This window comes from Pomacea canaliculata, linkage group LG11 (genome assembly GCF_003073045.1).
Source record: "Pomacea canaliculata isolate SZHN2017 linkage group LG11, ASM307304v1, whole genome shotgun sequence".
Lineage (NCBI taxonomy): Eukaryota > Metazoa > Mollusca > Gastropoda > Architaenioglossa > Ampullariidae > Pomacea > Pomacea canaliculata.
Window position 1 is genome coordinate 2,563,155 of NC_037600.1, and position 22,827 is coordinate 2,585,981.

The window sequence follows — 22,827 nt, forward strand, 5'->3', positions numbered from 1 at the left end:
CTTAAATCACGTGACCAGCCAGGCGCTCACCCGATCAGGCTTGACCTACCCACCCGTTGACTTCAAATGGCAAACCAAAAGTCAGTGCATGCAAACGCCTAGTCCGTCGTCAACAAGTTGTGCACGTGTTGGGCGCGTGAGTTCCGTTCTCGTGGCCGAACGTGAGCTGAAGATGTGGATGTTTGTGTTCATCCGCCCTGCTTTATCGCTCCATCTGACCTCCTTTTGGCTGCTGGCCTCGCGGAGCATCCCATGCCAGCTCTGCACGAGGACGTTAGGACAGGGACCATTGACTTATCTGCTTCCGATTCCCTCTGCGAAGCACGTACTCACACGTTCAAACAGTCAATTGTTTGGAGATTATACTCATGTAATTTATGAAAATAGGCAGGACAGTAGAAAGTCTTTCTGCGATTATCACCGGAAGTCGTCATATTCGAAACTAAGAAATGCAAAAACAGTTGAACAGTTGTACTTTAAGTCCAGAGAGACTGGATAATCTGATTTGTTTGCACAACGGTTGACTGGCTTACTGGCTTGATGGAGAGCGTGGAGAATTTTTTTTTTTAAACGAATGATTTGTTGTCTACGAAATGACGGACATTATAATGTTTCTGTAGTGTAACCACCGACGTGTTTAGGTGGACTGCTGTCTGTCTGCCGAGACTAACGCTTAGCTTCTTGCGAAGTTCTCCGCTGTTAGTCTCGGCGAGCCTAAACAATAAATGTGACTAAGCCGGAAGCTTTGTACACACCTGCCTCGTTTTAGTAGTTGACTGCAAAAAAAAAAAAAAAAAAAAAAAAAATCGTCCAGTAATACAATTTCGTGGTGTAATCCACACCTTCCCTTTACGTGGTTACATGGTGGGAGAGGGGCAGCCGCGCAAAATATCAAAATATCAAAATAACACAGAGGGATGTCTTTCAAGTTAAGCCGATGGTTTTTATTGGTTCCTCTGGAGAATAGCGGAGGACGGGGGGAATCTTTAAGATACAAGAATTTTGTCATAGCACAGCTTAAAAAAAAAAAAAAACAACAACAAAAAAAAAACCATCGCCCACACATACACATTTAAGAATTTCAAGGAAAAATGTCCTAACCCCAACCCCGACTGCTTATATCTCTCCTCTCATTGAATCCTCCATAACTTCTCGCCTTACTTAGTGTTTGTCGCCTGACCGAATCCGGCTATCCTGGCTTTGACCAGTGGACCTGATTAAACGAGTTCACTAGCCGGTCACGTCCGAAGTCCCAAAACGCCTCCACATAGTTTGTGCGCGCGTGCATGTTTGTTTTCGTCCCCCTTTCCCCTAGACACCCCCGAAAAAAAAAAACCCAAAACAAACAAAAACATAAGGACCCGCGGAAGGGCGGTATGCTCATGGTTGTTCGAATGTGGGAGTTGTGTGTGGAGGAGGGGCATTAAGCTGGCGACACGGTCACGCAAGACTGATGCAACAGTTCACTAATCAAACTCTTGACACATCCCACAATGCTAATTGTTTGTCAACAAACTTTTCTCATATCGCACAAAGCTATCGTTAAACAAACTCTCAGCGCAATACTTACGCAATCGCTGTAACTACGTCTTGTTTTCTTGAAATTTTAACTGTTTTACTGAAAATAAACATGACGCAGAAAATAACTGATTATTTTCAAGCTGTTTTCAGGATTAACTGTCTTTGCAACTTTTTTTTCCTATACTGTAGTGAAAGTCAGACCCCAGAGAGAATAATTGCAGCTGTCAGCCTACAGCATTCAGAATCATGAGTTTCTCAAACTGCGCCACCGCCATGATTCCAATTTCAGGTCTGCCTTTGGCCCGCGAAGCGTCGGCAGTCACTTAATGAATGTGAACTAGCCATTAGGACAAGTCCCTCTGTTTATCTTTCTGGAATCTCTGGATGTGTTTTGTTATTTTACCTTACTTTGACTGCCTCAGCGTCCAGCTCCCTGTAGAGCTGAACTTATTGATGTTTTTAGAGAGAATTGCACTGTTGATGTGCAAACGAGCGGAAGATTGGTTCGACTTCACCTCATCCCCCTCCCCACTACCCCCAACAAACTTTAATTTATCAAATGATTAAAGCACCTTTACTGGACGCCGCCGCTCTGACGTCATGCTATCGGTTTGAACTCCTACGTGCCATTGGCTGAAGTTTCAAAGTGTCTTAAAACTACTTGAAGTCTAGATATTCATCTCCTGATGATATATATATATAAAGCTGCTAGCAGTTGATATGAGCGGCTAATAAAGTGAAATGTGTTGTATTACATAAGGTATGAGATAATGATAAATGCAATTCAGCAGCTTTGTGATACTGGGCAACATGTAATATGACAGATATGTGATAGCAGTTGTAATACAGCCGCCAAAACACACATACATTCTACAACAGCTAAAGAAACTAGTCATATTATACAAGCTACACAGGTAATATCTACTACAGCTTAAATTCTGGAGCTTCGCGGCTTATTCGTCGACCACCTCATCACGTTGCTGTGGCACTGATTCTTTCCGTTCGCCGTACGCCTCCACTAGGACACCCAAGATCTTTCTCGGCGTATCTCTTGCGTCATGCGGAAGCATCATAACTCGACGTCTGGCAGGTCCCTCCAGCGAGCTCAAGATGTCACCACGAGCCGCATTCTGACACATCGGGTTTATGGCGAGAACTAACTCGACCTCTGTTTCAATCTCGTCGACACTCGTTGGTCCACCGGCAAACTACTGAAAGCGGACTAACTAGTATGCTCGTAGAGCCTCTGCCCACCCAACGGATAGCATCATGGTCCTCTCTATGTACTAATCTTCTGTCGTGGGCTTCTGCCCGTGATGAACAAATGTTTCTTTTTGTTAAGCAGTGCTTTTAGGCCCTTGGTCACCCAAGGTTTGTTGTTAGGATAAACATGCACTGCCTTGATGGACTGGTGCAATCAACACTATTTTACTCCTCACTTTTACTCCTAACTGTGTGTTAAATGTCTGTATGGGTATGTGAGCAAAGACAAATTTCTGTCCTCCTGGGCAGACAATAAAGTCTGTTTTGATTTGATTTTGATTTTGATTTGATTAAACACCACCTACATAATGTGTAAATACTGAGACTGAAAATGTGCTGAAGCAAAGCAGCTCCATGTGTTTTGGCTTTAAGAAGAATGGTTAAGGAAAGACCTCGTTACGAGACAATGATAACAAACAAAATGGTTTGTCAGCTCCCAACAAACAGACGCACTTACAGGTGGCGCAATATTTTGTTGCTAGGTAGAGCTCAAAAGGTTATTTTCAACGATGCTGGTGACTACCCTCTTCAGTTTTCGAGATAAAGGTCGTCTTATAACCTTTTCAGGTGGTTGAGGTGTTACAGACCTCGCTTTTCTCGGGGCCAGCTTTATTCGAGTCTGGCTCTCATCTCCTCTTCCTCGCTTCCTAACCTTCCCCAATCCTCTGTGGAGTCAGGTACTTGTTTCCGCCTGCAGGGTATCGAACCAGCGCTTCTCAGCTCGGACGCCAGCGCTCTAACCACCCCGTTTTTGAGAGACATCATCGTGAGCAGGTAGAGTAGTCCTGTAATAAAACTGTTTATTGTGCGACAGCTTTGTGGATATTTGTTAATGTCAATCTTGCAACAATGCCAATTTTCAACATGCTGAGGGTAGGGCAGGCATCTTGTCTCCCAGCCTGGAAAAATGTTGGAGATGACACTGTTAGCGGTTGTTTTGCTCGCCGAGGTGACTTTAATGTTTTCACTGACCTTTATATCCACGATGGGATATAGCTGATTAAACTCGTCATTTGTCTGAAAATCATGAAACAAAATGTCGACCACATATGTTGAGTTTGGCTGTCAGCACTGAGACCTCTACTCGTATCGTTTGCACCTCAGCTGTTTTTTGTTGTCTTCTTGAGTTTTTAGGCATTTACAATCGGGGGAGTAGATAATACTAACCTTTCTCTTGCCTTTTAAAATTTACCTTTACGACATTTATAACACAATATTAATCTTTACCTGACTCTCTTTCCCGTCATCCACATCCGACGAGTGTGCGCTGAATAATTGACAAAATCGCCACACACCAGCTGGGTTTCACTAAAAAACCAGGCGGGGTTTCCAGACACGGACAGACTGAATAGCTCAAGCGTCATTCACCCTTGTCAGGACATCTGTCCGATAAGAATACCCGACACACAAACACGCCTGTTGCTGGTTTTCCCTCTACAGGGCTGCCTTGCCATGATATAGTCTTAGTTGCCGGTTCGGCGTACAACACCAACCCCCCCTCAACTCCAAACCCACCGTTAAAGTTTCCCGTTTTCAGCAGACAGAACAGTCACCGTGTTAGCGGCTGTCTCTCAGTGTGTTGGCCCCTAGGGCTACTTAGGGTCCAACCAACAGCGAGATTTAGTGACAAACGTGTTGTGATATCCCATAAGCAGTTTTTACACACACACACAAAGCTAACAAGCATGCTTACGTATACACTAATACTATAAAATTGAGAAAGAACAAAAACACATTTTTACTTTTAAATCCAAGCTTCTGGCTGGAGCAGCGCAAAGATTACTTTTGTTCCACATCCCAACACCGCGTTTACACATACACTAACTGTTTGCTTTAAAACAACCAGGTAATACGCCGTCTACTCGATCGAAATGTTTTCGTTGTCTGTCGGGTACAGGCAGACCTTGTGGCGGTGGCGTAGTGTCATGTAGATGGCGGTGAATGCTCTGTGCCCACACATTTAATTGACCCTACTGAGCCACTAGCAGCCCAATCTCTCTCCGAGAGAGAAAAAATTCTGCATGGGTCATATTTAAATGTCAGTCGAGTTTTAAGACACGAAACGAAGTCGACCACAATTTATTTTATGTAAAAGTGTTTGCGTGAACTTTAGACTTTGTTCCCTTAAAAATAATAAAAATTTCGAATTTTACAACTTGGTGACTAGCGTACATCACTATCAATATTTTTGTATCTCCTTCATTCTGAAGCGGTTTCCGGAAATTTTTGTTGTTGCAAACTCTGACTCAATGCCAAATTAATTATCCCTATATAGTTGTCTACAGCTAAAAAAAAACTGTATGTACTAAATTTCGTTTTAAGAAACTAATATTGATACCATAGAAAGCATGGACTTAACGAAAGCTTGCACAGAACGTGTTCTGTAGTACAAAACTGAGCTGGACGCAATGTCCCTGTAATCCAGAGAGGTGCGTAATCTAAGGAAGACAGTGTGAAGTTCAACAAAGAAACTTGTTTACCGTCTGACAAAATATATTTCAACAGAAGCTCTAAAGTCTGTGATAATGAAAGTCTGTGACGACGACCTAATTATACAGTTCCTGGAGGAGGGGAAATCGGCGTTTTACGCCCAGCCAGCAACTAATGCTATATCACAGCAGCCAACCATGTAAACAGATGCAACATACAGAGAAAGAACAGCGTGCCCGAGACGAGAGCTGAACCCAGGACAGCCAACCTTCACTGTATTGGTGACAGGCAATAACCGCTGCGCCTTCGGACCACCCTAAACAGTTTTTGGAAGAATACGGAATTAAAACTCTCTTTAACAAAGGACTTATTTGTTTTATTAAAGGAGATGATGACATGGTAAATATTTTGTCCCAATATCTTGGTGGACCTTTATAGAGCAAGATCTGATGCTTGCTAGTAGCCACTCACTAGGTCGTTGAAAACATCCAGTCGTTAATGTTTAAAGATGACATGGCCGAATGAAGTCTTTCGGGAGATCAAACACTTGAATCACACTTTAGGTTGCCGCGTCGCTAGGCACGATGGCTGAAAAAGGTGGAACGTTCCCTGCAACCAAGAAAAATAAAAAAAGGCATCGTAATTGGTCAGGCATACACTAGCCGATCTGACGTCCGAACTGTGAAGCATATGGAGAGAAGATAGTTTCACTTCATTTCCACATTTTGTTCACGGGTCAAGACTTACCCTCACTTCATGAATACAACCTCTTTTGAATTATTACCCGACTCCTTAAGAGAACAGAGAAAGAAGATGGAAATCTATCGAGGAGGAGAAAATCGTCTGTGTTCTAAGGAAAAGAAGTTTCCGCCAGTTTAATGCACCATCTAACATCTCAAAGATTGGGTGAGAACTTGACCTGCTGTTTAGTCCCACGAAAAGTGTACTTAACCACATTCTTCCTCTCTTAGAACAGGTATCTCTGTTTTGTTTATCTCTGAACTGTAAACTTACCCAACCTACTTTCTTTCCTCGCTCACTCGCTTGCACACACCATGACCTTTCCAATATGCCGACAACGTTCACCATCGTCAACTGTCTTTGTTTCGACAAATGTTTGACGAACGGTAATCGTCAAAGTCGTCAGTTTTCACTGCTTTGTACACTCGCTGCCTTTTCACCATCTTGTTCGATCGTCGAGCGAAGGTGTCTAGGCGACAAAGTGTAAACATATTGACGGGATGCCTGGTCATGGACAAACGACTCGGGAAAGAAGAAGCGCATTGTTAAAGGTCTAGTGGGGTACAGTTATTTTTCTAACGACTGGGTAAAGATCAGTGCAGGATAGAATTTCCCATCATCTGGGCAAATCTCTCCCATCGGCTCTTGATATACACACCCAAAAACATCCCCAGGCGCAGCAAGAGGTTAACAACACAGACATGAGGACTACATACGGATACGGACTTATGTTGTCAAGGCTACAGCCAATGATAAAACTGGGAATCTTTGTCCAGTAAGCGTTTCTGAGGACAAAATTGAGGACACAAATGTGACCTCTTTCTGTTCATGGTGATGTTTTCATGGCGAATATTTAGAGAACGGTCAGGGCGGGTATTCAGCAAGATTTTGCGAAATCAAACTTTTCACTCAGCGTTACACAATGGGAGAAAATTGCTGCCCACTAGACCTTTAAATTATCCCCTCCCACGCCCGACAAAGTTGCTGCAGTGCAGCACAAGAACAACTAGCTATGTCACTTTTGCGATCTCCCTCAAACTACTCTACAAAACCGTCTGCCTACCCCCTAATCCCATCCACCCCGATCTCAACCTCTATATTTTATAATGATGATTATCCGCTGATTGCATTTTCACCGACAGATGGTGCGCACCTAGAAAATGGAGACAATTTCTGCGTTGTTTCTATTTACAATTTGTTTTCATCGGCATTGTATTCGGCTATTGTGATACAAATGAAGCGTTTTCTACTCAGTGCGTACATGGTGAAGCGATCAGAACATACGTGAGATCTAATGTGTACCTCCCCTGAGCATTTAAAATGAAAAACAAATGGAGTCAGCTGTATATAACCATGGTTAACATTCTTCATAATATACGAGTGACAAAATAAGGGCCTAAGAGTTTAAATCAGAAAAAATAAAGAAAACAAAATAAACATTTCCGTTTATCGGAGTTCAGAAAACAGCAAATGGTATGTTAAAAAAAAGGTTTTCCACAGTGTCGTCTGGACTTCTTGTTCCACCTCAATTTTGAAATACTGATAAAGAGTGAAATATTTTTCCTCATCGATTGCTGTTACGCACCCTACTGAAGTGTTAACTTCACGAAAACAAACAGTAATATCCCGCAAGCTGTAAGAGTTGCAAGCAACATTGAGAACAGGCATCTCATGTCCACCCCAGTTCTCTCGAATGTCCCACCCCAGCTACACATCGCCTGTGATCTTGCATCTGCTACTGTCGGTGTTGCTGCAAGGGTTGGGGAGGAAAATCCCTAATACAATAAGCAAGCAGCGTGCTTCGACACCAGATTTCTGATTAGCGAGGCAATTAGCTTTCACAACATCAATAGGCTCGACACCACGAAGGACCGGAAGCTGACGCACTCATCGCAAGGTTAAAAATAGGTTCCGGTGATTCTGGACATGGATAAACAGGCGAGCCTGTCTTTACAATCACACCCCTCCCCTCAACCCCCGTTCATTACCTGTTGGAGAGGAGGGCATTGTAGTGGTGCTGATACCATGCAGGCGAGGGAAAGACGAAAGCTAACTATGGAGACAGCACTGGTGTCAGAAAATCGCGTCACAGCAAGCAGCAGGTAGTCCACTGAGCTTCACCCGCCAATCCCCCATGTAGTGTAAGCATTATATTACTACATCTGGGACATATTACGGAAATGGGCCTTGTCAGCGACACGAACATGAATGCTGATGCCCATACTGCTTGCTCATCGAAGAAGCCAAGCAACACCACTCTCCCACCCCACCACTGGGACAGCACATGGTATCGGTGTCGCCAGCAGACAGGGCACTACAAGTGAGGAGTCACCGGCGTGCCACGACTTGTTGGCTTCAAAACTGCTACTCACAAGGGTGGACCCGTAACGAGAAGAGACTAAGATGTACGAAGACATCACAGTATAACAGCAGCAGTAACAGCTGCCGCAGCTGATGTGTATAAATGAGAGTCGATGGTGGTTATAATAGGAGAAGAGCAGGGTAGCACTTAGTTTTAGTGACTGACACGTCAGTATTGCATGTAACGTTTCCCCTTCAGTAGTATGCGGGTGGTCAGAGTTACGTAACAGCTATCACCCACGTGACCAGTTCCCCAAGGGCAATGTCTCGAATGTGACGAGAAAACGAGGAATATTGTAACACTCGTCTTTATTTTTCCTATTTTGAGTTTCAGTATTAATGCATACATATTGTTAATATTTGTTAGAGACTATAAATGCTCAGACGATTTTCAAGTGCACCTGCCCCACATGACGTTCGCGTATTTACATCCCACGCACTGTTAGGGAACTTGACCTGGTGATCACTAAACCACTACAGCCTCATCGTTGACCTCTCGAAAGAAAGAAGCTGGCGGACGAAAAAAGATATCATTTATGATAGTCTCCGGTCAGTAGAAAAAGGTTCCACGAAAAGTTGCAGCGATATTTGATCCTGATCCCATGATAACACAGATGGGATCATTCTCTAAAACGTCGACAAGCCACACCCTATATAGAAAGCTATTTCTGATCCGGCCAATAGATAACCTATCCAGATCGGAGGCGTCCATTATTCTTATGCACCGAAACGGTCTCAGTTTGCATGACATCCAGTCGTACTTCGCATGCGCACTATATTTACTTAGCATCCGGGAAAGTGGGTATGGACTGGCAGACAACAGTACTGTGGACATAAGAAATCCCTGAAAAGATCATGGCTAAGAGGTTAAAGTAAAAGAAAAATCCCATCAAATTTTGTGTAAGGGAAGAATAACACCGAGGAAATGGGCAAACAATAAACTGAAAGGTAAAAGATAAATATTTTGTAGAGAAAATAATTTATTTCAGTGACGCCCAACTTCTTCCCTTTTTTTCGGTTTTTTAAAGTTTTTTTTAATTACTAACATGCCGATTTCCTGCACTGAGGGCAAAAGTTTCGCGGGTCGGATATGGCCCGCGGGCCGTAGGTTGGGCATCCCTGATTTATTTTAACACCGAGAGTAAATGGCTGAGAAAAATGAGTCAGTGGAAAGGCGCTTAACAAAGTCAGGCAGCGGTGACACCGGACACATTATTTCCACTATTATTTCTAGGTCACACCGGATATGTTATTTCCACTATTATTTCTAGGTGTATTACAACTGTAGAATTGTACCGCTCCCAACAGACTTAGTGAAATAATTCTGCACACACTTAACGGAGGAATTTGCGTTGTACTAATAAGAGCCAATCAGAACGCTCTATCAATTTCTTAATAAAGCTTTAAAACAGGGAAGCTGGATGAAACTGTATTTCCTGCCTGCGCAAGCCGCCCTGTGAAACACAAAAATGGCAGAATATTGAAGTTTTTGTTCCATGCCATAAAGGATCTTTTCAGAATATGGAAGAAGAACGACGAAGGCCTTTAAATGATGTACAATGAAGCATCAGAATGGAGCAAAACCAAAATGTTAGAATGCTTCCAAGAATCAAGAATGTAACACTGAAAAATTGCAACACCCCTCCCCCCAAGAAAACTAAGTGCAAACGGGCCAATAACATACCGTGCACTTTTTCTCAATAGAAAATTTATGAAGTTTTGGTAAACGCACAACCATTTTTACGTTCATCGGTCTATAATCATCTGAACTCTCAATAATTTAGGAATCATTTCTGTTCAATGCCATAAGCAAAGATTACGTAAGCGAACGTAATTTGTTTAATGATCTAGTTTACCTCCAACGAATAAGCTAAATAATTCTTCTTACATTAAAACAAAATTTAATATGAATGTTCCTGGAAGTTGTAAGTGAACCTGGAACGATATACACTCGGAGAAGCAATGGTTTAAAGCGACTTTCGAGTGGCTGTTCCGTGAAGGTATGGCAGGAGTCTGCTTGAAAGTAAGACTGAAACTGCCACGCTAACAGGCAAAAAAGGAGTCACAAACAAGAACAGAATAATCTTCGTCATTTGTTGCCATTCTTTGAGCGATATCAGCCAGATAGAAATACTTTCAGCAATACAAGATATTACACACATCAACATGCAAGAAAAACTTCTGGAAGAAAAATTTATCGATAACACGGAGCGGCCAAAAGAAAGTCCAAATCTGAGCCCAACAGAAAAAAAGAGGATTCAATGTATGCATAATGTTTACCATTGAATATAAATTTCAGACAAGTTGTGACCGTAAGAAGACATCATCAAAGTCTGTGAAGCAGTCACAAACAAATTAGTAACTGTCATGACAGGAATAAGTACTAAAAAAAAAATGACAAGAAAAAGTACAAGTAAGGCTGTTGATTAACAAGGGAGAAAGAGAGACTATTTTCTTTGTGCAATACAACCATAAGTTTTCACAGGTTGCCGGTAACATTTATTCTTTATATTAATACATCAGTGTTATTTTCGTTTGCTTATTACGCTTGCTTTCGCTGACCAAACGTTGTGAGGTTTCAGAAGAAGCGTCTATCCTTATGCAACGCAGATGGTGATCAAAGGTTGCATATCTGCATTACTAATTTATAAAAGAGAAACTACTCATCTCCAGGCTGATCATACTTTTATAAAAGCTTCTAAGGATATCAACTGTCGTCTTTAAGGGCAAAGAAAGCGTAACACACCTCTTGGTAAGAGTGCTCCAGTAGAGAAGCCAGGAACATGGTGACGTCCAACGCCACGCCGCTAACCTGCAAGAGACAAACAGCAGGATTGTGAGGGTTCCTACAGAAAACATCACACCGTCCAACAAAGTCGAAGGCAAATTGTTGTCAGGAACTAAGATTATTGTATTCAGTAAAATATATTGCATTTGATTTTCAAAAGATGCTTTCCCTCGAAATTCTTGCAAACTCGAGATGGGAACATGTTATGAAAATCAGTGGCTGAACGATGAGGAGCGGTCTAACTCTCGATAAACTACTTGGAGTTTGTTGTGTAGTGTTTGTTGCGAAGGGGAAAATACAGAGTCGATATTGTTAGTCTGGAAACATCTAACTGCACTGTAAAATTGTCTTCCTTGTTAAACAAAACCCAAACGCTCTTTCACTAAAAACAGTTCGGGAAATTTTAGAAAAGGATTTCTACACCGCAGCATTTATGTGAGTAAATGTTAGTGTCTGTGTGCGTGTATATGAGAGAGAAAGAGACCCAGAGGAAACAGAGAAAGACACAGGCAGGGTCGGGTGGGTTGGTAGGAGGAAAGAGTAGTGCAGCCTTGTGAAAGTCAGCTTCCAGAACTACAGCAACATGTAGTAGTATACGTAGCATAAGTTTGTTGCTTAGTTACTTTATATTTTTGTGTAATAATCAACCACTATTCCACACCGAAATTACAATCAATAAACTGAAAACAAAGAGACCACAAGGTTCATGTTATGCACCTCTGTCAGCATAGACAGCTCGCGTCGCCCTTTTTCTTCGTGTAAATGGTAAATGTAAAACTTATTGGCAACAGCCGCATTCTAGCAGTTCACGCGGAAATTTCCTCTGCCAGCTATCAATTTTATTTATATCTGTGGTCAAGTGATTGTCGTGAGAAAAAAAGGGAAGTGGGTTTACTGTCTCCACATTCACAACAGCCAATCTGATAAAATATCCCGAATTATACAGAAGCACTTGGAAAATAGAAAGTTGAACGACAATGTGTGCGTGTTTACAGTTGGAAATTCAGAAATAATGCATGAGCCAACGTAACTGCTGGCTCTCGCGCCATTTTCTGAGATTCAGTGATACCCAGTTGTGTTCAATGCGTTAACTTGAGATGATGACCTCATGACCCCTGCAATCTGACCACTTACCATATGCACATAACTTTTGTCTTTGGTGTGTGATTCTCCGCTGTGAAAAGTCATCAATCGGCGACTTACGTAGTCGCCATGGTTACTGACTGCTGCCACCTGCCGCCAGAAAAAAAAAAAAAAACCAGGAAGTGTCGCATTACAAACATCGAAACCAATCTGTGTTCACCAGATATTTGGTTCAAAAGTTCACGAGGAAATGGTGTGCATGCCTGAACAATCAACTTCCTACGTTTAGTAAGACTCCCTTCCCCCCCCCCAACCCCCCAGCAGTCGAATAAGGCGACAATACATGGCATACTGAGCCGCACGGAAAAATAGGTTCCCTATAATGAAGATCCTAGTCAACTGATTGCACTAAAAGCCTTCACCTCTATCAGCTCTACCTTCCGTTTCCAGAAAAAGCGTGTTTTGCTAGTTGCACTGAATTGAGCTTTTATGTTGAGACCTTTTATTGTCTAATCCTAATATGGTGCAGTCGGCCTTCTGCAACTTCTGGGAAAATCGTTTAGGTCTGTCTTGTCTGCTCATTCAACACCAAACAGAAGCTCTAACCCAAACCCAGCGTTATGTCACAAGGTGGATCTGGTTACATCGTCATGGTTACAACCGTGTCCTCAGCCTTTCAAAAGATTATCAAACACAAAGAAAGCTCATTACGCGAATTTTTACAGAGTTTATGCTTAGCGCTGCCTATCAAGCGGCAAATGTGACGGCCTGTGGAAGGGAGGCAACCTCCTGCCTGTAAACGACGTATGACGCAAGTAGCAGTTGCCCTATTTTCATGTAAGAACCTAACCCTACCCCTGAGTGCCTACGGGTAATTAAAACTATTTATTTATATTTATGATATTGATAAAGAATGACCTGAAATAAACCTTTTTTTTTTTTGTTTTTCAATATTTGTGTGAGAGAGACAGGGATGGTCACTCTACTCCCACATGATTGCCCCATTATCAGTTCATTTAGGATAAAATGTTGAGCATGGCATAAAAATACCCTTCATGAGATTCATTCATTTTCAGTCAAATAAAATTTACACTTACTCTCTAGTTGTACACAAAGTTCAGCAAAAATAAGCTAACCTTGAAAAACACATTTTTCCTTGACGCCATCAGACTTGTAGTTTTAACATCAACAGACTGCACAGAAGGAAGTTTACCTGTACAAAAGTTTTTAGTGAAGGAGCCCAGACTTGTATTTCTGCACGAAGGCTTTCAGATACTGTTAAGGAAGATGGTTCCACAAGAATAAGTCTGGAAGAGACAGCAGAGTTGATCCTGTTCCTCATAGTTATTACCATAGCAGAAAAAAACTTAAACTAAGCTTAAAAAAAAAAATAAACCATCAATAACTCAACACTAAAATGGCAGTCCTTGTAACCTAGTGATCGCATGTGCAACAGTGCAAAATCTGCAAGAGCGATAGCAAGTTATGGATCTAATTAGTCATGACATTCATCATCCGACAGTCACACTCATATCTTCAAAATTCGAGTATCCACCTGGACACAGTGAAAGAAGTGGTGCCACTTTCGTAAAAAATTAGCTGCAAAAACAAAATGCAAAGCAGCCTCAACTTAATTTTTATTATTTACAAACATTTTTCCCATCCATTTTCAGTAAAATTTTACATTATTTTCTTTGATTTTTGCATGCACTTAACGATAAACTGTTTTATTATTGAATTTGTACATCCCCATATGTCTACAAAAAGGCATATTTTAGCCTCTGTAGTGTTCAGTATTCAAAGTCCACAACCACAATCACAGCTGCTTACCTCGCAGGAAGGCCTAGATTTTTTATCATAGTCCAAATAAAATGTGTCAATAAGTTCTGAGTGTCTGTGGCTTCAGATGCATCTTTGCAAGCTGTAAATACTGTTATCTGTCCAACAAAAATTATTATACAACAATCAGCAAACTGCAACCTAATATAAACTATACACTGGTAATAATTTGTGGCGAGAAAAACTCTGAGCTGTAAAAAAGTAAGGAAAGGAAGTGGAAAAGTGGAAAACTGAGACTCACTCTGTTGGACTGAATAGTTCCATACAGTCCTGGAAAATCTTCACCTGCAGGATGTAATGCTTTGTAAGATGACAAAACTAAATAAAGTCTTCAGTATCTAGACTTCCAAAACTTTACTCCATTAATGGCATACTCTGCAAAACACTCCTAGGGCACTTGGTATCAAATTTTCACAAATGAGATTAAAAATTTACTTGAGGGTTTAAGAGAGAACGATAGTGCGATAAAGGTTTTAAAACCAATATCTCTGGTGACCTTATAGGCAAATACCTTTAAGTTTCTAATTTCCCGTGTCTTATTGTTTGGCACTGCTGAAAGTAACCTTGCCTGGAATGCTAATAGCCTACCACCAGACATCTCTATATGAAATGAGAAAATGATAAAAATATCAATTAATGAACTCAGCCATATCCTGAGAGTGAATCCAGTCTGGTAATATTTTACTTCTACAAAACACTGCACTTCTCTCACAGACAGGAGGTTTGTAGTGACGGCCAACAGCAAACATCTTTAGCGGCAAGTACAAAGTCTTAATCTGTTGTTTTGTCAAGAATGCTACACACAGACACACACAAAAGAAACAAAAATGAACAATTCCATATCATTCATATGTTCATCATGATAAAAAGCAAAACAGCCTCTTAATGAGCCTACCCCATGAAAGTTGCCTACGGTATTCTAATGAAGCTCATACTAGCAAACTCTCAAACATTTGAGAGGCATTTGATGCCCACTGGTAAGTGTGCTCATGTGACATAATGTATGCAAGCATCCTGAACCTTTGTTCCTTTGTTAATAAGGATGGGAGCTATATCAATAAACATTTATTATTAAGATTCATACAAAAATATTTCATTGGCTAAGGAGCAAGAGGACAGTGAGGATCAATATAATGTATAGCCTGAGATTTAAACTACGAGTAGTTTAAACATTTTAAACGTATGCCTCACAAGTGAACACCACAAGTGAGAAATTCCTTCACCACAAAGAAAATATTTCACCATTGAGAAAAATTGCTTTTCATAAATCCACAAGCTAACCTGCATAGGACAGCAGTGAATTGCCTTTCAGGTGGAATGCATTAGCCTTCAGGTGATCTTCTTTTTGATATAGAGTGAAAACCTTAAGAAGAATAAGAACGTTTAAGCAAATATCACACAAGAAATATAGTAAGACACACAGCCTGTTTCTATCACTCACTCCCTCACTCACACACATACACGAACACTTTCACAAAATTGATCAGTGAGAAAGAAAGTCTACACACTCTACATGCTGTCCTGATCTGACTGCTTTGTTAGTGAAAAGCAATTTTTTAATTTCAATTCTTCTCATTAACTTTTTTCATGAGTAAAGAACCTGTTATATATCAAATAAGACATATACCAAACTATCAAAATGTCAAATATATTTCTGTCTGGAAAGTATGAAACATGTGATTTACTAATAGACATACATAGCAAAACACTCATTACAAGTCTATACTAGACTTTCTAAGATGATTCAAACTATGATTACAGAAAATAAAGACAAGTGACCATCTAAAGTTACAGCTTACCTCATTAGGACTGTCATAATCAAGCCCACAACCTTCCTGCACAAGATAGGAGGTCCAATATTTGGCTTAGGATTTTATGCACTTGTACTTTCATGTACTAATTCTTGTAATAACCAGTAAATCTTCATATACTTAAGTACTTCAATACCTAGTACTACTTAAATACCACAGATTCAACAAAGAAAGATCTTGATCCTCTATTTATTAACAAAAAGACTGCAAAATAATCCATAGGTGTTAGCATGGAAATCTGCTTCAGTCCACTTTATTTATGCGTGAATCGACAAAAAACACAGTGTGTGTGAAAAATAGACAGACAGTTATGATCTGAATGATGGCGAATGAATCTGTAAGATGCATTTGATGCCCACTGACAAGTGTGTGCTCATGTGACATCATGTAGCTAAGAATCTTGAGCCAGCCTTTGTTAATGAGGATGGGAGTTCAATCAATAAACATTTATTATGATTTAAACAAAAATATTTGATTGTGCTAAATGTCTGTCAATTTTCTCTAGGGTGTGTGTGCATAATAACAGAGAGCAGCATAGAACATGGCAATAGTCAGAAAAGTTGTACTGTTTCACAACAGACTAAACATGAAACCCACCACAACTAGAGTCCTAAAGATCTCTGGGCAAGCTATTTGCTGAAGCCCAGCTGACAGTAGTTGACTGGTCACATGTTGAACAAGTAAACCTTCCATTTCTGCTAGTTCTCCCATCAGGTATGTCGCTCGAGGCCCAACACCACTGTTAATAAGAATAATTAAAAAGAAAAACAAATCCACAGAAATTAAGTAACGCAACAGAAATGGAGATGAAGTGAAGTACAGTGGTTAATGAATTTGATTGTGGAGCAGGCCAAATGTTCAAGTTCTGTTTGAACCTGTGGTTGGAAAATTCACCAGCCCACCCAGAATGGGTACCTGATTTATCAGGGAAAGTAGTGAAGGCAAGGGTGGGGCTTCACCTTCCATATGCTGTGTGCTTGACAAGGTGAACTACACTCACTGCTTATAGGCATCTGGTCTAGAAATCCTTTACCAATATGTTTTAAACAAGTAGTCTACAAATGACTGGGTTTACAACACAGCTTTTTATTTTAGTGCTAGTTATGCCTTCAGCTTGTAATGCTTTACATATAAGAAAACAGATACCTCACCCACCTCTGTATTTACGCATGAACAAGCACATGAATACATCAAAATGATTTAAGCACTAATGTGCATACCTAATAAAAATTAGCCACAAGCCAATAATCTACTACTGTCAAGTCATAATATACCGCTGAGAGTGAGGTTGGTTTACTAGGAAAGTGCTTCCACCTTGCAGCGATTTTGCACCAAGGGTAAAGAGGGAGGGCGGGAGGAAAGCAGAGGAACCTCTTCCCCCCCAGATATCCAGCTCTGCAGACAGGTGTCAGGGAACTCCATTTACCTGAATTTTAGAAGTCCAAGCTTCTCAGCATACTGAAGGTGACTAGCTGGTTCACCTGCATGGCAAAATGAAATCCCACTGAAATTATTATTTCTATTTTGCCACAAAAGATACCACACATTATACATCAATCTACTTACACATTTTTTTTTAAAAATACCTCAAAAATACAATTTTAAATTTTAAGTACAGGAACTGCAGTCAAGGGGAGAGAACACTCTATTTCATGGTTAACTGGTCGGCTTCCCTTTGCTCTATCAGTCCCCACTATCTACAACAGTCACTATTCCAGGTGTGCAGCCTAACAGCTACATTCAGAGAGAACATGAAAGAACAAACAGAACCACCTTGAAACTCATATACACAAAACCAGAAAAAAACCTGCTATACCTTTCATCTCAATGGTTCCTTGGCACCTTTCTAGTACTTTCTCTTCGGACAATGGCTGCAAACAGTCAAATTCCATGAATGACAAATATTTCAAAAGCATTCAAGAAATCTATCACAAGTGTAAAAGAGCATTTTGTGTTTTAGCTTTTTAGTCCTTCTTTTGCAGTTCCGCTGTGTCAAGTTTCCTTTGAGATGTGAGTTTTAGAATAAACTCCTCAATTGTAATTTTGTGATGTAGTGTAATGTCTTATGCCACAGTCAAGAACCCTATCAGCTGCTGGTTCCCAATGGTCCCCCGCAAGTGATGAAAGGTAAATAGGCAAGGAAAAAAAACCCCAAAAAACAAAAATTGGTGCATGCAACCATCTGCTAACTGAGGTCGCTAAACAGAACACAGAACAGTTCTGTCACAAGGTCTGCAAACAACAAAACTAAAAACAAAGCAAATACAAAATTTCAAAAAATAATGCATTAGTCAAACTTCAGCATACAGTTTCAGCATGAAGTCTGTTTGGTAGCTGCAAGGCTCTGGACAGCACATTCTCCTCCGCCTTCCACCATGCAGCCTGTGTGAAAATACATGCATACATTAACTAGAACCTCTAGTGATCAAAACTAGTGATCAAAATTTATGCTTAACAAACAATACCAGCAAAAAGAAATAAGTAAAAGTATTTTAAGACTACCATTAACTAAAACTCTAATGAACTATACTTATACAGTTAGAAATAATATTTTATACCACAAAACTATCGTCTGACATACTTCTAGTTATAAACATTGGACATAATGCAATTTAATTTAAAGATACTGGACCCTTTGGATTATTAATGGTAAAGTTCTGTCCACTATTCTCTTGTTCGGAAGTTATCACATGCTTCATGATTCTAGCATTAGCCAAAGCCTATGTATTAATAATATGCACATTACTTTATTAACGCTTGATGCCATCATTTGATTTTCAAAAGCTGTTAATTTGCCTTCACATGTTCTCTCGCACATAGTTAATCAATCCTCTGACAGATTAAAAAAATGTTACATTCTTAAAAATGTATACTTACCATTGTTGATTTCAGCTTCTCCTTTATTTCTGCTCCTTGACTGATCAATAATTCCTTAGCATTTATATCATTAGGAGACTGAAAATAAACATTAAATTTGTTGCCAACCATTTTATATGGTTACTGAGTAGTAAGAAAAAATTATTTACATAGCAAATAAATACTATTTACTCAAAATAAAATCTGTTATGCCATGAAGCTTAATCTAAACTATAAACAGATATACCCACCAACTCATCTATACAAACACAAAATATGCCATTAATCCACACAACACGGAGTTTGCACAATATTAACCACACAGATTACCTAGCTAACAAATACATGAACCTTTGAAACAATTTTTTACATACACCTTTACAAGAAGTATGAAAAAATGGTTAACTTTTCTTTGCACCACTGTTGCTCACCTTTCCTCTGACAATATCAGCCATTGCTCTAGCGACATTGGTGCGCTCATCTAAAAGTATGTCTTTTTGTTGAGATAAATTTTTGAAGACTTTGTAGTCTTTCACCTGAATATAAAGAAACTATGTAATGTAATACAGCAATGAACTGAAAATAACTTGAAGCAATTTAATTGAAAATAATGCTTCAGTTAAAATGTTACATTTGTCATAGTAATATTCATGATAAAGGAAAAAATCCTGGTCCAAATCTTCTTGGTGTACTATGATGTCTGGCAAAGCAATCTTCATGTAAACAATGTCATTTATTCTATATTTTTGACCTGCTAATTTTTAGGAAAAAACAAAATGAAGTTGGTAAGAACAATGTGTTTGAAAAGACAATATTTTGTGTTGGGTTACTTACCAGCTGCTCTAAATCAAACAAAATGCCTCTTGCTAATAGATTCTCTCTAAGACATCTAATATTGTCATCGGAAAGTCTAGCATCCAAATCAAGATCAATTTTCACTGATGCTTCCTGGCGATCATCTGATGAGCCAATGCCATACAGAGATGAAGCTTTTGTCACAGTTGAATGATTCCTGCGTGCTGAAGTTAGTCTTTCCTTGTACTTTGCACAGACCATTTTGGAGTTGAGCATAGTCTCATCTTTCTTAAGACATTCATTCTTCAAACGTATATGTCGAGCTACACATTTAGTGCAATACCTTTGGGGCCTAATGATCAAAGATAAAACATTCCTGGAAATGACTTTGATTTGACAGTGTAACATTGTTGTCACTATGTAGACCGGAATTTAATTCGTCCTTGACTAAACAAGCTTTCTGTACTGATAATGACATACGATAATCAGTGTTTTCTCGGAATCATCTGTCGTAAGTGGAGCATGTGCTTCGGTCCACTAAATCCCTTAGTTTGATACTGATTCTGAAACAAACAAAAAATGGGACGGAAAAATAAACAATGGCATAACATTATTTTTGTTGTGATCGTCGTTGTTCTAATATTTGGTAATCGTAGTAAAGGCGAGTAATAATAATTTAAAGCTAGAGCCACTGAAACTTATGGCAGAAGCCACAGAAATTTCCGATGAATAATGTAAGAGAGGTCTTCTCTTACACTTAGCGTAGAAGAAGATTCCTCTTTACTTCAAAACACGTTGTGGAACATGGGGTATTGGCAACACATTCACCAAAAAAGACTCATGTTTCTACGAATGTCGTCTGCCTGCTACAAGGGAGATAACTTCTAATAAGTACTTTGAGTTATGTCCCTTAGACTGAATGGTCAGGTCAGTTAAAAAAAAAGCGTTCGCAGCTTCCTTGATACATTTTGCGTCGGTATATCTAGAAAATGTATTTATTGTAAAATGTAAGAAAGTAGATTCCCTCATACATTTCTTGTGTGTTATTGCCAAATTATTCCACGGTACAAATGAAAATGAATATGAATCTCTCTAGATGCTTGTTGGTGCTATTCGGTTGCCTTTCAGTTTCGCTTTTCCCACACCTGTTCCAGGTGACACCACTAAAAATTTTCGAACGCAGCACATGGTACAACCTCCTCCTCCTCCTCATCATCTTCGTCATCGTCGTCATTAACACGTTCTTCATCTTGATTGCTGTTTTATTGCAAATAAAGCCACTGCATGAAATTTTTCTTACCTAAATGAACTATGTTTTCAGGAAAGAAGACATCAGTACGTATACTCAATAAACAGCATATAACATAATTTGTATAATTTGTCTACTTGATTAATACATTTTTGTGTTTGATTACAGTTTAAACGATAAATGCGGAAAGTAAAATGTCTACTACCAAATCACGATCTTTGCAGAAATTGTTTTCGTTAATGTGTAGATAAAAAAAAAAAAAAAAAAAAAAAAAAAAAATCAGGTCTACATAAAAGGTCATTATGAGAGGCGTGCGCGTTATAATTGCTTCCGAAATGGCTGGTAAAAAAAAATAACAACCAGGCATTCATGACTTGTGAGCGTTGCTAAATGTGCAATTGACATACACAGAGAGTAAACGAGCTAAAGTCTATTGACAAATCATGAGAACGCTTGCTATTTTTGTTTTCTTTTCATGTTTTCAACGAAGTTGACAAGGGCGGTATATGTCAGATCTTTGCAAGATTATTCTTTAGCTGCTTTTCAACCCTGAAAATACCAACAGCGTGTGATTAATGTCACGACCTGAACAGTTACTCAGCTTTTTCGTGACGAAGTTTTTGCCACCATCAGGGTTCGTGTAGCGGCACTCGTCTCCCAAGCTCTGATAGTTAAAGACCCACTGCAACAAATATCTCTAAAGGATTGTCATTATCACGATAAGTGACATCACTCTGCTAACCATTTTTAGCATGTGCTCTCAGCTTTCTCACTGGCCGCACCTTTGAATCGTGTAAACACACCCATATCCTAATATTTTAATTGTTTCTTCCATGTGATGTTTAAAAGCTGGTATTGAGTAATACATGTTTGGGAAGGTTCGCAAGCGTTGTAGTTTATTTGCTTGACTCTAGAGCAGAAAGTCACTCTTGGATTAAAAAAAAAAAAAAAGAAAAGAAAAGAAACTTCCCTATCTAACCAACAGTTTTCCAGATAAAGTATCAGGGAACGTAGTGGAGGCGAAAGTAGAGGGTTTCTACACCGCCCTTTCTTTCTGAGAACTAGACGCGTTGAGCCACTACACTCACGGCCATTAGTTTGATTCTTTTTAATGAAAGGGTTTATTTGATTAAATTTCAGGCAATATCATCTTATTATGAAATAAACCTTTGCATTTGATAAAAGAGTGAAGCTAGTTGGTCTTTAAGATGTAGAAATTCTGCTGACACATCGTACACTCGCACCTGTAGGCCACTGCTGCTTCTCGTCGATATCACCATCGACATTCTCGTCCTTTTTTAAGCCACGGTTCACGCAAGTCAGAACAGAAACGTGTGACACAGAAAATACTTTTACACAGACGAAAGAGTTATCTGTGGTGGCACAGTCTTTGTTAGTACATATTCATAAATATCTTATAAGCTCAAGAACAAACAAACAAACAAACAATTAATCAAACAAGCAAGCAAGCAAACAAACAAACAAACAAGCAAACGAGCGCACGAGAAAACCAACACAAAAGAATTATTAAATGCTTAATATGTAACTTTAAATCATCGTCGAGCAGTTGAAATTCTGGTGTGTCACGCACTTTATTTCGGGATTAGAGAATTTTGGCAAGATAAGACTCGTGTCCTTGTTTGTACAAAAGTAAAAGTTTCCACCTACATGGCTAAATACATAAATAACTTGTTGCTAATCGCTTAATTGTCATAATGTTAGCAGCAGGAAACTTAACGAGGACAATTATGTGGGCACCAGAGCTTCAAGCCTGTTGTCCACCTCCAAATGTTACAACCGCGATAACGGCTTTCTGACATCAGGTCGTCAATTACCCACTTGTTGGCTAATTGTCACCGATTAACTCTTTTGTTTGAAATGTTCCTGATTCTTTTGACAGCCTATTATTTAGATTATGATTGTCCCTGCAGAGGGGAATGTGAACAGAAGAAACTAAAAAGGAGAAGAAGGTGTCCTCTTCTGGCTGCCTTTAATTGAAGTGTGATGTAATTACACACAGAAACGCAAGTTGTGAAGGCTTAGAGGTGTTATCGTTATCTTCTTGTCGAGAAAATCCACTCAAAATATGA

At 39.7% G+C, this 22,827-nt stretch overlaps 1 protein-coding gene across 2 annotated transcripts; it reads right to left on the reverse strand.

The window, feature by feature from the left end:
- Positions 1-3,253: 3,253 nt before the first annotated feature.
- Positions 3,254-20,365, reverse strand: LOC112575964 (serine--tRNA synthetase-like protein Slimp). Of its 2 annotated transcripts, XM_025258139.1 has the most exons (17): positions 20,244-20,365; positions 19,528-20,051; positions 19,125-19,229; positions 18,715-18,792; positions 18,145-18,219; positions 17,654-17,708; positions 17,264-17,318; positions 16,435-16,576; positions 15,826-15,861; positions 15,308-15,389; positions 14,739-14,822; positions 14,268-14,311; positions 14,018-14,124; positions 13,401-13,494; positions 12,239-12,337; positions 11,063-11,128; positions 3,254-5,823 (listed from the first exon to the last, which is right to left on the reverse strand). In XM_025258139.1, the coding sequence occupies exons 2-17, from the start codon at positions 19,894-19,896 to the stop codon at positions 5,767-5,769; spliced, it is 1,548 nt and encodes a 515-aa protein (XP_025113924.1). In that variant the 5' UTR covers positions 19,897-20,051; positions 20,244-20,365; the 3' UTR covers positions 3,254-5,766. The 2 variants fall into 2 exon arrangements, 1 of the variants encoding a protein (XP_025113924.1); XR_003101713.1 differs by lacking the exon at positions 3,254-5,823 and having other exon boundaries at positions 11,088-11,128; positions 13,324-13,494.
- Between the last annotated feature and the right edge of the window lie 2,462 nt (positions 20,366-22,827).

Bases quoted from the DNA above. Each gene is read 5' to 3' on its own strand.
- LOC112575964 (XM_025258139.1), bottom strand. From the start codon at position 19,896: ATGTTACACTGTCAAATCAAAGTCATTTCCAGGAATGTTTTATCTTTG. The intron at 18,793-19,124 runs GTGAGCAACAGT...GTTTATTTTCAG, and splicing joins CTGATATTGTCAGAGGAAAG to TCTCCTAATGATATAAATGC. The intron at 16,577-17,263 runs GTAAATGGAGTT...TCTTATTAACAG, and splicing joins CTTGGACTTCTAAAATTCAG to TGGTGTTGGGCCTCGAGCGA.